Source organism: Esox lucius, chromosome 5 (assembly GCF_011004845.1).
Source record: "Esox lucius isolate fEsoLuc1 chromosome 5, fEsoLuc1.pri, whole genome shotgun sequence".
In the NCBI taxonomy this organism is placed as follows: Eukaryota; Metazoa; Chordata; class Actinopteri; order Esociformes; family Esocidae; genus Esox; species Esox lucius.
The window spans coordinates 23,986,891-24,001,693 of NC_047573.1; the positions used below are offsets into that span (position 1 = coordinate 23,986,891).

General features: G+C 41.2%; 1 protein-coding gene across 2 annotated transcripts; it reads left to right on the plus strand.

The window, feature by feature from the left end:
* The first annotated feature begins 1,464 nt into the window (after nt 1–1,464).
* LOC105024544 (sodium-dependent neutral amino acid transporter B(0)AT2) lies at nt 1,465–13,467 on the plus strand. 2 transcript variants are annotated; one of them, XM_010894540.4, is made up of 12 exons: nt 1,465–1,568; nt 3,449–3,668; nt 4,021–4,178; nt 4,496–4,616; nt 4,816–4,991; nt 7,643–7,753; nt 8,316–8,557; nt 8,664–8,844; nt 9,034–9,235; nt 10,819–10,978; nt 11,331–11,493; nt 11,738–13,467. In XM_010894540.4, exons 2-12 carry the CDS (start codon nt 3,449–3,451, stop codon nt 12,071–12,073), a joined length of 2,070 nt encoding a protein of 689 aa, XP_010892842.2. In that variant the 5' UTR covers nt 1,465–1,568; the 3' UTR covers nt 12,074–13,467. The 2 variants fall into 2 exon arrangements, with proteins under 2 accessions (XP_010892842.2, XP_010892843.2); XM_010894541.5 differs by lacking the exon at nt 1,465–1,568 and adding an exon at nt 2,643–2,945.
* Nucleotides 13,468–14,803: the final 1,336 nt, after the last annotated feature.

Below are 14,803 nucleotides of genomic sequence, written 5' to 3' on the forward strand. Positions count from 1 at the left end.
CAATGGCTGGTTGCAGCCATCGTTGCCAACAGTGGTTTATCCTTTCTTGCCCGACCGCGTAAGCGGAGCCAGCCAAGAAGAGTGAATGTCTCTTATTGAGTGAGTGAATGACTGACTGACTACCTGTTGTTAATTAACATAGTGGTTAAAGACCCGGACTGCCATGTTGTCGACCTGGGTTTGGTCCTTGCCATGGACAAAACAAATTATGCATTAGGATTTGTTCAGCATAGACTAAAACTTTGCTGGCTACCAGCTTTAATAACTACGTTATAGTAAGACTGGTTATGTTACGATGTACCAACTGCACCGACAATGAACATATTGCTCTTGATTTTGATTTACATAACGTAGTTCACATAAGCATAGTGGTTAGGTATTCAATTAATGTTGTTTTCTAAAGAAACAAACAAGCCATGGAGTGATTGGAGTCATTATTTTCATTATAGGTACTGTATAGCTATTAGCTAGCCGCCTACAGTAATTGCTTTTTAATTTAATGCATTAAGTGGAGTGTAGCGACTCTGTAATACCTGTTGTTGGTTTGAATGTCAGCTAATGTAGGAAACTAGTTTCAAGATCCGTGGAGTTTTTCAAATTGGTTCAACAATACAGAAGCAAACAGACACCACATCTCTACACACGTATCACGTGCAATGCTGCCCGCTGTCTAAATAGTGTTGTGGTTAAAGACACAGTCTGCCACATAGGAAACCATGTATCAAATCCAACATGGGCAACAACATTCATCCCTTTCTAATCGAGCCGCGGGCCGGTAGAACTAGGCTTGCCTGGTTCCTTATCTTGTTTTAATCTTAAGGGGGTGATTACTTTTTCACATGGCGGAATTTGGCTTTGCCTAACTTCAATAAATCAATGAAATAAGGAGCAACAGTATGTGTTGTTTGTTGATTTAGGTGCCCTTTCATCTAACAGTAGGTTTTGGTTGAAGAACTGAAAACATTTAGTAACAGAAATATGCACCAGACACTTTACAGACCCAAATATATTTTTTTTTTTATCATGCCACAATGAAATCTCTAGAGACACACAATCAAACAATGTAATGCACACACACACATAAACACTGCTTACACACTCTTTTTTGTTTTTGGGACTGTACTTATCTATCAATATATCCGTTTTGTTATTTATGTTTTCTCTGGACTTGAGTAAATTCACCTGCTGCTTATGCAGATTTTGTGTTGTGAATATGTAATATGATACATGTACTTTGTTTACCAGTTTGCTGTTGGCACACTCGGATTAGCCTGTGGGTCTTATTTAGTACAGTGCCACAGTGAGTCAGAGGTATCACTGACTTCAAAAATACGTCCAGAGCCCAAATCTGTCATTGGGCTTGATGCTTGGCCAGGTTCCAAGTTGTTCCAATCTCAGCATTTTCTGATTGGATGGTTATAAATGTGTGTGGGGCGCCAGCTAGTACTCTACCAATAAAAAGTAAATAGGCGGTGCCAGTTGAAACGAATTGACAATTCACAGCGCCCACTTTCCAACGTGGCGTTAGGGACAAACTTAAGGAAATAGGAGATTTATCGTAAAGAAAGGTATTTATTTTCCGATAACGATATCACGTTATACTATTGCTTTTTTAGGAATAAACAATGACTCGTTAAACAGGTCAGAGACTGTTTCTTTGGCATAACATATTTTGTTTGAGATGTGCTTTTTTATAGTATGGTTATTAAACGTGAAGCATGTTTTCTTTTCTCGCTGATGTCTTTTATCTTTGATTCGTAGATGTGCTGTTTAGTGTTAAACTCTGTAATGTTAAACGCTTTTACATCCTTGGTCTTCTATGTAGCCACCCCTCCACGACTGTTGCATCAGATTCTTAAGTAAATGTTTTCTAAACTAGACGGTTTAAAAAAACAAAAACGCTTTCATCCACATTAAATAAAAAACAATACATTTATTAACAAGAAAAATGACCCGGTGTAAACTCTGACATTTGTAATACTAGAATGATATTAAAGACAAAACCACTAAACATCGAAACCACAAAGTTTGATCACCGACCTCATAGCGTTGCCACGTGGTAGATGGAAAAACAGAACATCCAAAACACTGTATCACAGATGGGATATGAACAACAGTGCCATATGGGCATTGACCACCATGGCTTGATGTTTAAGCACTATTGATTATCTTTTCCATCTACTGCTACAGATGGTGGTATATACACGATATATACATTATATGTATATTGCGCCACTTCCTATAGATAGAAGTGGTGGTCAATGCCCCATAATGATGGAATTGCTGTTTAGACCTGGGATGTACCTATATTGTTTAAAATACGTTTAATATACTTCGTCTTTTTGTGAACACTACATATTATATTCTAAACTGTAAACTTCAATGAAGAAAGTACAATCTGTATGTACATTATTAATGTAAATATCTAAAGAAACGATTACAACGAACAGGGTTTACATGACGTCACGTCTCAACTAATTATACTTAAAAAGGGGAAAACATTATTTTAATGGATGTATTTTTAAACCAGTGTTTTCAAATAATTTCTCAAAAGGATTTGCTAAAAAGTAAAATTGTACAATCCCTAATATTACAATGGGCAGGGATTAGGGGTCAATGTGTGGGCGTGACATATGATTGGCGGAAATACAAAAACCCGCGTGTTCTGTTCTAAGATTATATTAATAACCTTTTATAAGAAAATATATTGTCGGAACCTATGTGTTTCTATTTAATTGCTAATTTATCTTGATCCCATGTCTAGTTACTAGTTAGAAACTGATGCAGCGGCATCGCTGAGGATTTGGAATGCCACATGTTACTGTAGTCCACGTACGCTTTGAGCTTTGTTTCTTCGATGTAGCTTGTTTTTTAAATAATTTTTTTCTTTTCATGTTGCGTTATTCATTCATTGGAAATTCTTTATTTAAAATACAGGACCCAAGGTGAGTCATTTTCACCACGAAGCCTGATATAATTCAGCCGTGTACTGTATTGAACAGTTACCTCTACCCGTTGTTTTCTTGTAATAATGATGTAGCTCAGTAGCTGATGTTTCATGTTTTAGCCACATGTTATAACCTGATAATAACAAAGTTTGGGGTTGCTGCTGTTAATGACTTGTGATTATTATTATTATTACAGTAAATACAATTTTCAAAAATTAGGGATGTGACAGAGTCAGTTAGTTGGTGAGTTCCTTTCATAATTGCGACTAATTGTCCAGTCTTGCAGTACAGCGGTCGCAGGTTTTATAATAGTCCCTGAAAACAAGAGCTATACTGTTCAGCAGTAGCTAATTGCTGACACTGTGAAACACACAATACAATACTTTATGAACTTTGTGGAATTTAATGTTAAAAAATATGGCTTTAAGAAATGTTTGTGTATGAAAATACATATATAATAAGGTAACCAGAAAAACTTTACTCGTGTCTACTACTTATAGATGGAGAAGCCTCCCCTTCCCAATGACGATGACACAGCAGTGACACCAGATTCTCAGCTCGTCAGCTTGGCTGGCGAGGATTGTCTGGAGGGTGTTGTTGAGCCCCCGGCCCGAGATGGCTGGGACAGTAAACTGGAGTATTTCCTTGCTCAGGTTGGGTTCAGCGTTGGGCTGGGCAACGTGTGGAGGTTCCCCTACCTCTGCCATCAAAATGGAGGAGGTGAGGATTGGTGTCATGTCAGTAGGTTAGGATAAACTGCTGGTGTAGGATAAACTTTTAGATGTTGAGATCACAAGGAAAAATATTACATGGACAAGGATTATCCAAGATCAGCACAAGTGCACTCTGTGAATATTTGCAAAGGTGTGAGGATGCAAACTACTTGAATTCCATTTTCTTCTCCATTTACATAGGAAAAACAAGAGTTCATTATTCATTTTTCAGTTTTTACATTTGTCCTGTTTGATTTGCCTATTTAATAAAATTACTGTCCTGTCATTAAACATCTGGCACATGACCAGTTCACTTTTTTGTGCCTCTGACCACTTACGGATTTCCCCTCTTTCCACAGGTGCCTTCCTGCTCTTGTATGTGCTGCTCATGGTTCTGGTGGGCATTCCCTTGTTCTTCCTGGAGCTCGCGGCTGGCCAGGCCATCCGTCAGGGAAGCATCGGGGTGTGGAAGCACATCTCTCCCAAGCTGGCAGGGATTGGCTTCTCCAGCTGTGTGGTAAGAGAGTAAACAAAGTAGCTGACCGCTAATCACAAAAAGCAGTCCCCTGACCTGACCACACACAGCCCCAGGGTCAAAAACTAGCAATAGCCCAGTTGAGCACGAGTTGTGAAACCCTACGGTCATATTACATTTACAGTACCAGTCAAAAATGTGTACTGATGCTGTGATTGGCACAAAAACAGCAGGCTTTTATTTTTAATAACAACATGCTGTGACGCTTTCACATTAATAATCCTAAAGTTCCACAACAGTAAGTTGTGTTATGCAATGCAGGAGCAAGATGGCTAACTCGTTATTTATTTTCCTTTCAGGTGTGTTTCTTTGTTGCCCTCTACTACAATGTTATTATCAGCTGGAGCCTGTTCTACTTGGGGAACTCCTTCCAGTACCCTTTACCTTGGCAAGAGTGTCCTGAACATGGCAATACGACTGGTAGGTTGTCGCTCTTTCTACCACGATCCAGCCACTCTTTTGCCACTCTGTTCTCTCTACGCTGCACTCGTTTGCAGTAGAGGAGACCACAGAGTGTATTATGTCAGGAGCATGCTATAATTTTGGACTGTTTTCCCAAACTTTCTATAATCTTGACCAAACACAATACAAACACTGGAACCGTTCATTTGTGTCTCAGTGGAGGAATGTGCAGCCAGTGATCCCACTACCTACTTCTGGTTCCGGAAGGCTCTGGACATCACAGACTCCATTAACGAGACTGGCGAGTTTAACCCCGTCATCACCGGCTGCCTTCTTGCCGCCTGGACTATCGTCTGCCTGGGCATGTTCAAGGGAATCAAGTCCTCTGCAAAGGTACTACTGAGGGTTCTACCTAGAGGTGCAGTATGTATGCTTTTTGTAATATCGCAACATTTCTTTATGTCTGCAGCAATAGTGGAATTAGTTTTACATAATTTATTCACCAGACATTGTTCTTGTTGCATCCAAAAATTCCAAGAATTTCTGTCGGTCAAATGAAAAAGCTGTACTCTCTTCCTCTTTAAGATGGGTGAAAAGAGAAAGTGGAACTTACTAGTGGCACAATTGCAACATATTTTATAATGTTTAGTTGGTGAATAGGTACTTTTCCTCATTCGTTTTTAGAGAAACCGGATAGTTACTTGTTCATCATAAAACAGACCTCGCTGGATTGGGGAGAGTTGGTTTAATTGAGAACTTATAAATGAACGTAGTTTCCACATAACTTCTACATACAGAACCTTTAAGCCCACTGTTAAGTCTGCTAGTACTGAATGCCCCTCCCTGAGTCAGCCTACGTACACTACACCTCCCAGTAAACTAATTTAATCAAACTGGTGGTATGAAGCTTTTGAAGAACGAGTAATCCCATTTCTCTTGAATGGCTTTGACCTTGTCAACTACAACGTCTACCGCTAGCTTCAATTCAATAAAATTAGTTATTAAGTGACCGCAGAGTTATCACAGGGTATGCTTTTTGCCTAGCATGATATAATTTATAGGTCAGAATAGAAACATTGGATCATAAAAATGAATGATGTATTATATATACTGGTACATTCATATATATTGAGCATGACATCATTTTTATCAATTTACCTAGTTGGCTTGCACATTCACTGTGAGACATCTCTTGTCTTGAGGCATAATCAAGTTGTCTGCCATCGGGGGAGAAAGGGACATGTATTCTGAAGCAGTCAGCAGTCAACAATTAATAATTCAACCCAAAAAACATTAGTTTTAATGGCCTTTTTAAAAAAATAGGGATTACCAGACTATTCCTACTTCATCAACTTAAATGCAAATCTGCATTTGTCAAACCCTTTTAACAGCGGCCGGGAAAAATGCTAGTGCCCCACAATTCAATGACTGCACCAGGGAGAGTGGAGCTAAATTTAACATAGGTGATTTGTGTTGCCACGAGAGGTCATGGACCCTGCAAGGTGACCCTTCACCTTGTAGGGTCCATGACCCCTCGTGGCAACACATTTTTTACATTACTATGCAGTATTATAACCCTCATGATATTTTAGGTATGCTATTTAAAGATAAGTAGCTTACGTATGTTTTCAGTAATCAAATTAGCAATACAGGGTTTAAAGGCATGGTAATGTGTTTCAATCTAGTTTCCTATAACTCCCAAAACATGTTTTTCTAAGTGATTTTTCATATCACAGCAACACTAGCTAGCTTGAGCTGGCTAATGTTAGCCACTAGCCATAAGCATCTGTTGTTGGGTTTGCCTTGCTGTTTGTCACCTATGAATTATTTAAATATATCTATTTTGGTTTTTCCCTATATCATTGGATGGTGCTGTACCTACTTTCTTTTTGAAATAAGACCTACTTTGGAAAGCTAGCATTGCGACCAGCAAAATCTCTTACTGAACCTGGAAGAGCAGATGATAGTCATAACATAATTATGGACTCATTAATGAGCGTAAGGTAGTCTTGGTAACGTGCTTCCTCTGCCTGCCATGTGTATGCTCCCTCCAGTCTAGCTAGGTTTTCACTCATATTACGGCTGAACAAGCAGAGTTTGCTAGAAAGGATCTATCAGTGAAGCCTTTTTAGGCAGCAGTAGGTGCCTGGATATCCGCAATGGTGGTGGTTAGACTTTGCTAGCTTTGGCAATCAAAAAAACCTGCAATGTTTTGTTCATTTTGTGCTGTATGCGGCATGGACGGAACATAACTGGATGAGAGGTAACACCGGGAGGCTTGCTCATAATCAAAGTAGAGTTGTGTGGGTAGAAAACACACACGTTGAAGCATTTATGATGCAGTCAAGACGCCTACTATGCCATCAGAAGAAATGATAAATAACAAGCAGTCTACCTGATAGCTAACCTCCTCCTGTTCCTCTCCTATAACTCAGATGCACACAAAAACCTCCCTTACTTGCCTGCAGCTGCTATGCTTCTGCATCGCAGCTCCAGCTAAATAAGAAATAGGAAATTCTAATGAGAAAAGGAAGAGACTGTAGGTTCTTAAAACAAATAAATCTTTATTATAGATTTTCAGATAATCAGTCATGCCAAGAGCTCTCCTTCCAAGGTTGAGTACCGCCCATTCTGTGATAATGTCTCCCTCCCATGCATGGTTAGACTGCATGTCTCACTTGAGTTTGGCATGACAAGATGTTTGCAACCCTTTAAGTTAGCCAAAGCTATACTAATCAGCTGCAGGCACATCCCGTTCAGTGAGGAGAGCAGAAACACACAATGGCCTTACTGAATTACTTGCTTATACTTTGAATTTCCATTTAGCATAGTAATAAGCCATATGATTTCATTGTACATTTTCCACCACATGGCTAAAACATTGCCCCTCTGCTAACGTTACAGCACTCCTGATTTTGATATAGGTTGTTTTAGATGAGGAATGGGACCTGTCAGTAGTAGGTTTGTGAAGAAAATTGGTCAAGCCTTTCTAGATCGAGATCGAAGAGGTTTTTAAAACATGATCCTATCTCCTCCTTTCCCAGGTGATGTATTTCTCCTCGGTTTTCCCCTACGTGGTGCTGCTGTGTTTCCTCATCCGGGGCCTGATGCTGGATGGAGCTGCGGAGGGCATCAAGTACATGTTCTACCCCAAGGTATCATCCTCACTCAGTGACAGTTAGGTAGAACCGAGTGGGTGAGGAGGGCATCAAGTACATGTTCTACCCCAAGGTATCATCCTCACTCAGTGACAGATGGGTAGAACCGAGTGGGTGAGGAGGGCATCAAGTACATGTTCTACCCCAAGGTATCATCCTCACTCAGTGACAGATAGATAGAACCGAGTGGGTGAGGAGGGCATCAAGTACATGTTCTACCCCAAGGTATCATCCTCACTCAGTGACAGATAGATAGAACCGAGTGGGTGAGAAGCCAGATGATAAATGTACTGAGATTACTCCATGCAGCCAAATACTCTGACTGCTTAAGTAGAGATTTATAAACAAAGCCTTGTTGTATTTAATAACTGTGTGTTAATCCCTATTGCTCCAAACACGCAAGTCGTTCGGATTTCCTCAGTTCTTTGCAACCATGGCAATTCACACACACACACACACACACACACACACACACACCTTCCTTCTAATCATACATCGAGACAACTCTGAATGTGAACGCACTGTAACGTTCTCCGCACTTACTATCCCCCCCGTCCAGCTGGAAATCTGGGGTGAGGTGCAGGTCTGGCGTCAGGCAGCCACGCAGGTCTTCTTCGCCCTGGGCCTTGGTTTTGGTTCGGTTATTGCCTACTCTTCCTACAACCCGCGGAACAACAACTGTCACCGCGACGCCCTCACCGTCTCCACCATCAACTTCCTCACGTCGGTCCTCGCCACGCTGGTGGTGTTCGCCGTGCTGGGCTTCCGCGCCAAGGATGTGGCCATGCGCTGTGTGACCAGGTGAGGGAGTGTGTTTTGGTTGGGAGGCTATACCGTGTGAGAATGCCTCCCCATCCGGCTCTTATGTATAATCTCACCGGCTCCTTCCCACCCTCTCATCTCTCAGTAACTTGAAGGTGTTGGAGCTGGTTTCAGAGAATTTTCTTGACCGGCACCTGCTGCCAAGGTTCAACATCTCTGATGCCAGCTCGGTGTCCCTGGAGTCGTACAGCGACTGGTTCAAGGCCCACGGTGCCAGGGTCCCTGGGAACCTCACCGACTGCAGCCTGGAGGAGGAGATGAACAAGGTGAACACTTGATCTCACTCTCCAGCCTGCCCTCTTTGTGTTTTGGACCACAGGACAAAACTGTTTGTTTTCTTCCACTCAACCTAAATAAAGACAACAACTTTGCGCTTTTCTGGTTACATGTAAAGAATATGTTAAATGTCTGCCATAAATTGAGTTCAGGTTACATGTGGCTCTCTGTCGTCTCAGGGCGTGGAGGGAACCGGGCTGGCCTTCATAGCCTTCACAGAGGCCATGACTCTGTTCCCCGGCAGCCCATTCTGGTCGGCCATGTTCTTCCTCATGCTTCTCAACCTGGGTCTCAGCACCATGTTCGGCACCATGGAGGGCATCCTCACACCCCTCACCGACAACTTCAAAGTGCTGAAGCGCCACAAGACCCTCCTCACAGGTAAGGAGAGGGAGAGCGTGTCTGGTTCTTCCTGTGAGGCCAGATTTGGTGGGGCCCAGCCTGGAGTTCTGACCCCAAGTTTGGGAAACACCGGATAGAAATGATGCAGATTAAGAATGAATGTCTTAATGACATGAGCTGATGAAGTGCTCTGTGTGTAATTGGCCTCAATCTTTGCTAAATACAGTGAGATCCAGAAGGTTTGTGGCATATTTTTTTGTTGAAACGATAGTGTTTGAGGTTGAAGTGCCGACTGTAAGCTTTCATTTGGCGGTGTGTGATGGTGTAATATGCCCGTAACGTTATTATTTAGTGGTCCAGTGCTACATATTCATACGGAACCGTTTGATACAGGGACCTCGGCTCGCTCCGTGAACCTGAATACATGAAAAAAAACATAAAGAAATAAAAATACAAATAATTCCTAGTACTTTATGCCTAAGCTCTGGTAAATACCTCCTGAGTAGCTTAAGTCGCAGGTGGCCGCGGGGTGTGAACAAGTTACAACATAGGCCATTGAAACAGTGTCTTAACTGTTTTCCGGCTGGACACGTGACTCCTCCTGTCAGACTCAAACGTCTATGTCTGATAGGGCTTATCGTTACGGCCATTCAGATGAGGGCCAGAAGGCAGTGCCTTAGACCTATGTACCACCCTAGGCCACTGCGATGTCCCGTGAGCTGCACAGGTGTGCAGAGATGGCGTGATGGTCTGGATGATAGCTGCCGCTCTATACATGTCACGTTCTGGCATGGCGACCTGCCGTGACAGTGAATCCCCGCACCAGTTTTTTCTCGTCACCGACCCTATTTAAGTTCTAGCTCCCCCAGTGTTCCCCCGCCTGTCTCTGTTCTTGGTTAATCCTTATGTAATGTTGTTTCGTCCTGTCTGTTTTTTAGTTTTGTTCCTGTTATCCTTGTTTGTTTATCCAGTTTCCTATTTTCGATTTTGTTCCGTTATTAAATGTTCTCCGTTCTCCTGCCCATGATTTCAATGTAACAATGCAAGCCAAAGGCTATGCGCCCGAGTCGCGGTTATTACAGACTGATGGACCTCCAGAGCCAGCCTGACAGTGAAGGTCTGTTACATCCCCCCGGACTAGGAGAGGAGTATTGTGTCTGGTTACAAAACGTGTCCCCATTATTTCACTCATCCATTGGTTTGTTCATTCAACCAAACAAGATGTTGCTGTTGCAAAAGGAACAAAGATATGACTATTTGAATTTGTCCAATAGGAAATCTGTTTGACGGAACTGTTTGCCTGAAACGTTTTGGCTAAACAAATGTCTTTCACAGGAGCATTGAAGGAGGGAGTATCACGGTTTTATGTTAACCAAACAGTGGCCTCAAAACCGCAATAGTGTAATGAACTGAGGATTTGGTGAAACGTCATGACACCATTCACATTAAAGAACCATACAAAAACTTTCATATTTACACTAACCTTTGACCTCCTAGTAGTGTTTCATTTCAAATCCAAAGTGCCCTGGTACACCGTGGACTCAAACCGACAAACGGATCACTGTCCGCAGTATTTCTAATGTGCGGGTCCTGTAACGGTTCCCCCTTTCTCTCTGCCCCAGTGTTTAGCACCGTCATTGGCTTCCTGATTGGCTTGCTGTTTACGCAGCGCTGTGGGAACTACTTTGTGATGATGTTCGACGACTATTCTGCGACTCTGCCTCTCATCATCGTTGTGGTGTTTGAGTGCTTCTGCGTGTCCTGGCTATACGGAGCTGACCGGTAATCAATGACCTAAACTGACAGCATCGATCCGATCACTCCAGATAGGAGATGCACCTTTACTACGTTTACGCCAGCCAGCGTGCCCTTCTGATCATTTGGTTTTCAGTAAATGGCCTTCTGACCAGTCAGATACGCACTGAAAATGAGACGATGTGAAATGGTCTGTAATTTGATATCAGTTAAATTAACAAATGATCAAAATCCGCCTGCCTGTGTAAACGGTGCCTTTTCTGAAATGGGAGTCATTCATCGAAGAGTAATAACTCCCAGTAAGTTTGGGTGGCTCCAAACGTGGACTAAAAAAGTTAATCAGAATATTGGTTACCTGTCTTGTGTATGTTCCGTCCAGGTTCCTCGATGACATTGAAAAAATGTTGCACTGGCGCCCCCCTGTGGTCTACAAGTACCTTTGGAAGTATGTGTGTCTGCTGGCCATGATAGGGCTGCTGGGAGCCAGCCTACTGAGGATGTGCTTCAAACGGCCCACCTACACGGCATGGAATAGAGCCACGGTAATGAGTCCCTAAGTTCCAGTCTCTCCCCATAAGCCCAAGGCGATGTCTCTATGGTCGATATATGACCTAAGACTGTATATTTATAACACGGCGCATGATCAATACAGGAACTGCTGTTCTTATTATATTGGATTAGTTACCATTCTACCACTTGGTTGCCTGTTTACACTGTCTGTGCAGAACGGCCCTCACTTGGGATGTTTTGTGATATTGCAATAAAACCCCTCTGTCTGTCCCTCAGGCTTCTGAGGAAACTCTGGAATATCCTGACTGGGCCCTGGCCGTCCTGGCCGTCTTGATCATATCCGCCACGTTGCCTATCCCCCTGGGGTACATCCACTCCACCCTGAGGAACAGAACCAGACGCAACTCCATAGGTAGTGGCTTGGGAAGCGAAACCGGGGGCGTGTACACCAAATGCAGCACCGTGGAGTGTGACACGCCTGTGGCCGCCCTATTGGATGAACATCTGGAAAGAAACGGCATACCCAAGGATTCGCCATTGACTGAGGAGAACCTCCAACTCCTCCCACAGAGTGATGGGGTGGATGACATAGAAGAATCGACTGGTGTGTGATAGCAAGGAAACGAGAACCGGACTAGAACAGGCAACAAAGAGCTGCTATCTGATTGGTCAGGTACTACATCTTGGGACCATGGAAAAACGTTTACTGATGTATTTATTGAAAGATGAAATTAACCAGATCCTCTGGTTGCAAATGTTCTGTTTTTAAATGATATGAATGCTTCCATCTTGCGGTCCATAGATTTAATGGATTAATACTGTAAGGCAGAGAAGTGAACAACCACTTTGTCGTTAGTTGGTCAGAAGTGACGGCTAAATGTGTTTACAAGTGGTTGGCTTATATCTGGAAATATCTGGAATTCTAAAATCAAAGTAGAAAATCAGCCCCAGTTACATGTACTCCCTGTATGTTTCGATGTGAATTGGTGAAAGCAGATACAAGAATACACCTTTTCCAAAAGGGCTGTACAAGAATAACCAAGAATTTATATTAGCAGAATATGGATAAAACAGAAGTCATCCTTGCACTTGTGTATTAGAAGATTGATGGTAATGTGTATATAATATCCAAGTGTTGTCTTTTGTTTTCTCATTATGAAAAAACTCAAATATGATCGACAGATGTCCCACTGCCAATTTGTTGGCACAATAATAGCGAAGTACATTTTTATCTTTCAGAACAAACATTTATTGAGTCAGTTTCATTAGTGTAGGTGCATGAGTTCTGTTGTAAAGTTCAGCAACAAATACTCATTTGTCTTATCTACATTAATTGAACCATTTTTGCTTAATTTTAGTTGAGCAAGTAAAGTTGTATCCTCTCTCCTCAATGCTGTATTGTCAGTTGATGAGGATGAGTCCCCGTGAACTTGACTTTTAAAACAATTGCAATGTTTTTAAAGAAAAATTTTCACTAACATAGGATTTTCATGTGCTTTTAGATTAGATTTTTGTAAAGATACCAGTTTGAGAAAATGTAATATAATGCAACTGCGACTTAATATATTTTTAAGAATTTTGACTTTTCTTTCTTATTGTATTTACATTTCTTTTAAATGCGCATGGGCAGAACTATGAAAGACTTGTGAATTGTCCTTATATTTTAAATGTATTTTAGAACTGCTTTGTGACTTGCTATGGTAATTTGTGTATTTTTCTTTGCAGTACCTTTGTTTCTATGTAGTACCTTTGCGTTTTAGGACAGAGTCAAGGAATCAAACTGAAACTGTATGGTTCCTACATGTTACCTTTTGGTATTAAAAATGTCTGTGCTGGCTATGAAATGACAATGAACATTTCAAAACGCTGAACATTTAATTTGTCTTTCCAGTGAGTATTTTTTAAAGTGCATTCATGCCTGTGTGTTTATACAGCTTTGGGAATAATTAAGAGACCACTGAACCTTTTTCTTTCCTTTTCAAAAAGTTGAAAAGGAAAGTTTTGAGTGAGGAACAGAAGCGTTCAATTTGCAGTGGTCTCTTAATTTTAACCCTTCTGTTCCTCACTCAAAACCTTCCTTTTTGACTTTTTTGGAAAGGAAAGAAAAAGGTGCAGTGGTCTCCGGAGCTGTATATTCATTGCAAGACCATTTCATGCAATTAATATACATTGCATGTTTGGGTAGATGGGTGGCTGGGGACAGTAGTTGTCTTGGATGCAGCCTTTTGGCACTTATCTGGGGAGGCTGGGAGTAGGATCATGTGCAAATGAAGAGAAGGAAATAACAGCTGAGTGAACACCTGGCAGACGGCAAGAGAGCCAACCAGGCAAAGAACGGGTATGTACATTTTATTTGTTAATCTGAATGTATTGTTTAGACAAACAGTAAAAATATAAACTGAAATGCATCTATTTTTATTTTTACTCTATTTGGGACCAAACAATAAAAGCAATGAGAAACTACAAGCGAAGAAAGATGTTAAAATCTGTAAATGTATCATTTTAAGGAGATCAACAATTTGATGTTTGATGGTTCTTTACCCTAAACAATGTCTTAGGTCCAGGATGAACACATCAATGGTTCCAAACCACACAAAAAATAAATGGATGTGAAAAATATTCGAAATAAACTGAAACCAATCTTTATATGGTCTGATGGTAATTGGAGGTGATGTGACCAACAAACATATACCATAGGTCCGGAGATATTTGGACACTGGCACATTTTTCATAATTCTGTCTCTGTATGCTACCACACTGGATTTGAAATGAAACAATTGAAATGCAAATGAACTGCAGACTTTCAGCTTTAATTCAAGGTGTCCAACAATAATATTGTATGGAATGTTTAGGAATTGCAACCATTTTCATACGCAGTCCCATTATTTCTGGGGCTCAAATGTAATTGGACAAATTAACACAATAATAAAATGTTAATTTTTAATGCTTTGTCGAGAATCCTTTGCGGACAACGACTGCTTGAAGTCTGGAATGCATGGACATCTCCAAACGTTGGGTTTCCTCTTTGATGCTTTGCCAGGGCTTTACAGTAGCTGTCTTCAGTTGTTGTTTGTTGGTGGGTCTCTTTGCCTTAGGTTTTGTTTGCAGCAAGTGAAATCCATGCTTGATCGAGTTGAGATCAGGTGATTGACTTGGGCATTGCAGAATATTCCACTTCTTTGCTTTAAACTCTTGGGTGGCTTTCGCGGTATGCTGCAGATCTATTAAACTGATCATAAAATTAGAATATCATCAAAAAGTTGATTTATTTCAGAAAGTGAAACTTGAATATTATATTCATTCATTACACACAGATTCAAATGTTAATTTATTTTAATTGTG

What these genes read in the sequence shown, in the direction of transcription:
- LOC105024544 (XM_010894540.4), top strand. Translation starts at nt 3,449, where the DNA reads ATGGAGAAGCCTCCCCTTCCCAATGACGATGACACAGCAGTGACACCA. An exon ending in TGAACATGGCAATACGACTG is followed by an intron (nt 4,617 to 4,815) that starts GTAGGTTGTCGC and finishes TTTGTGTCTCAG; the next exon opens with TGGAGGAATGTGCAGCCAGT. An exon ending in TGGAGGAGGAGATGAACAAG is followed by an intron (nt 8,845 to 9,033) that starts GTGAACACTTGA and finishes CTGTCGTCTCAG; the next exon opens with GGCGTGGAGGGAACCGGGCT.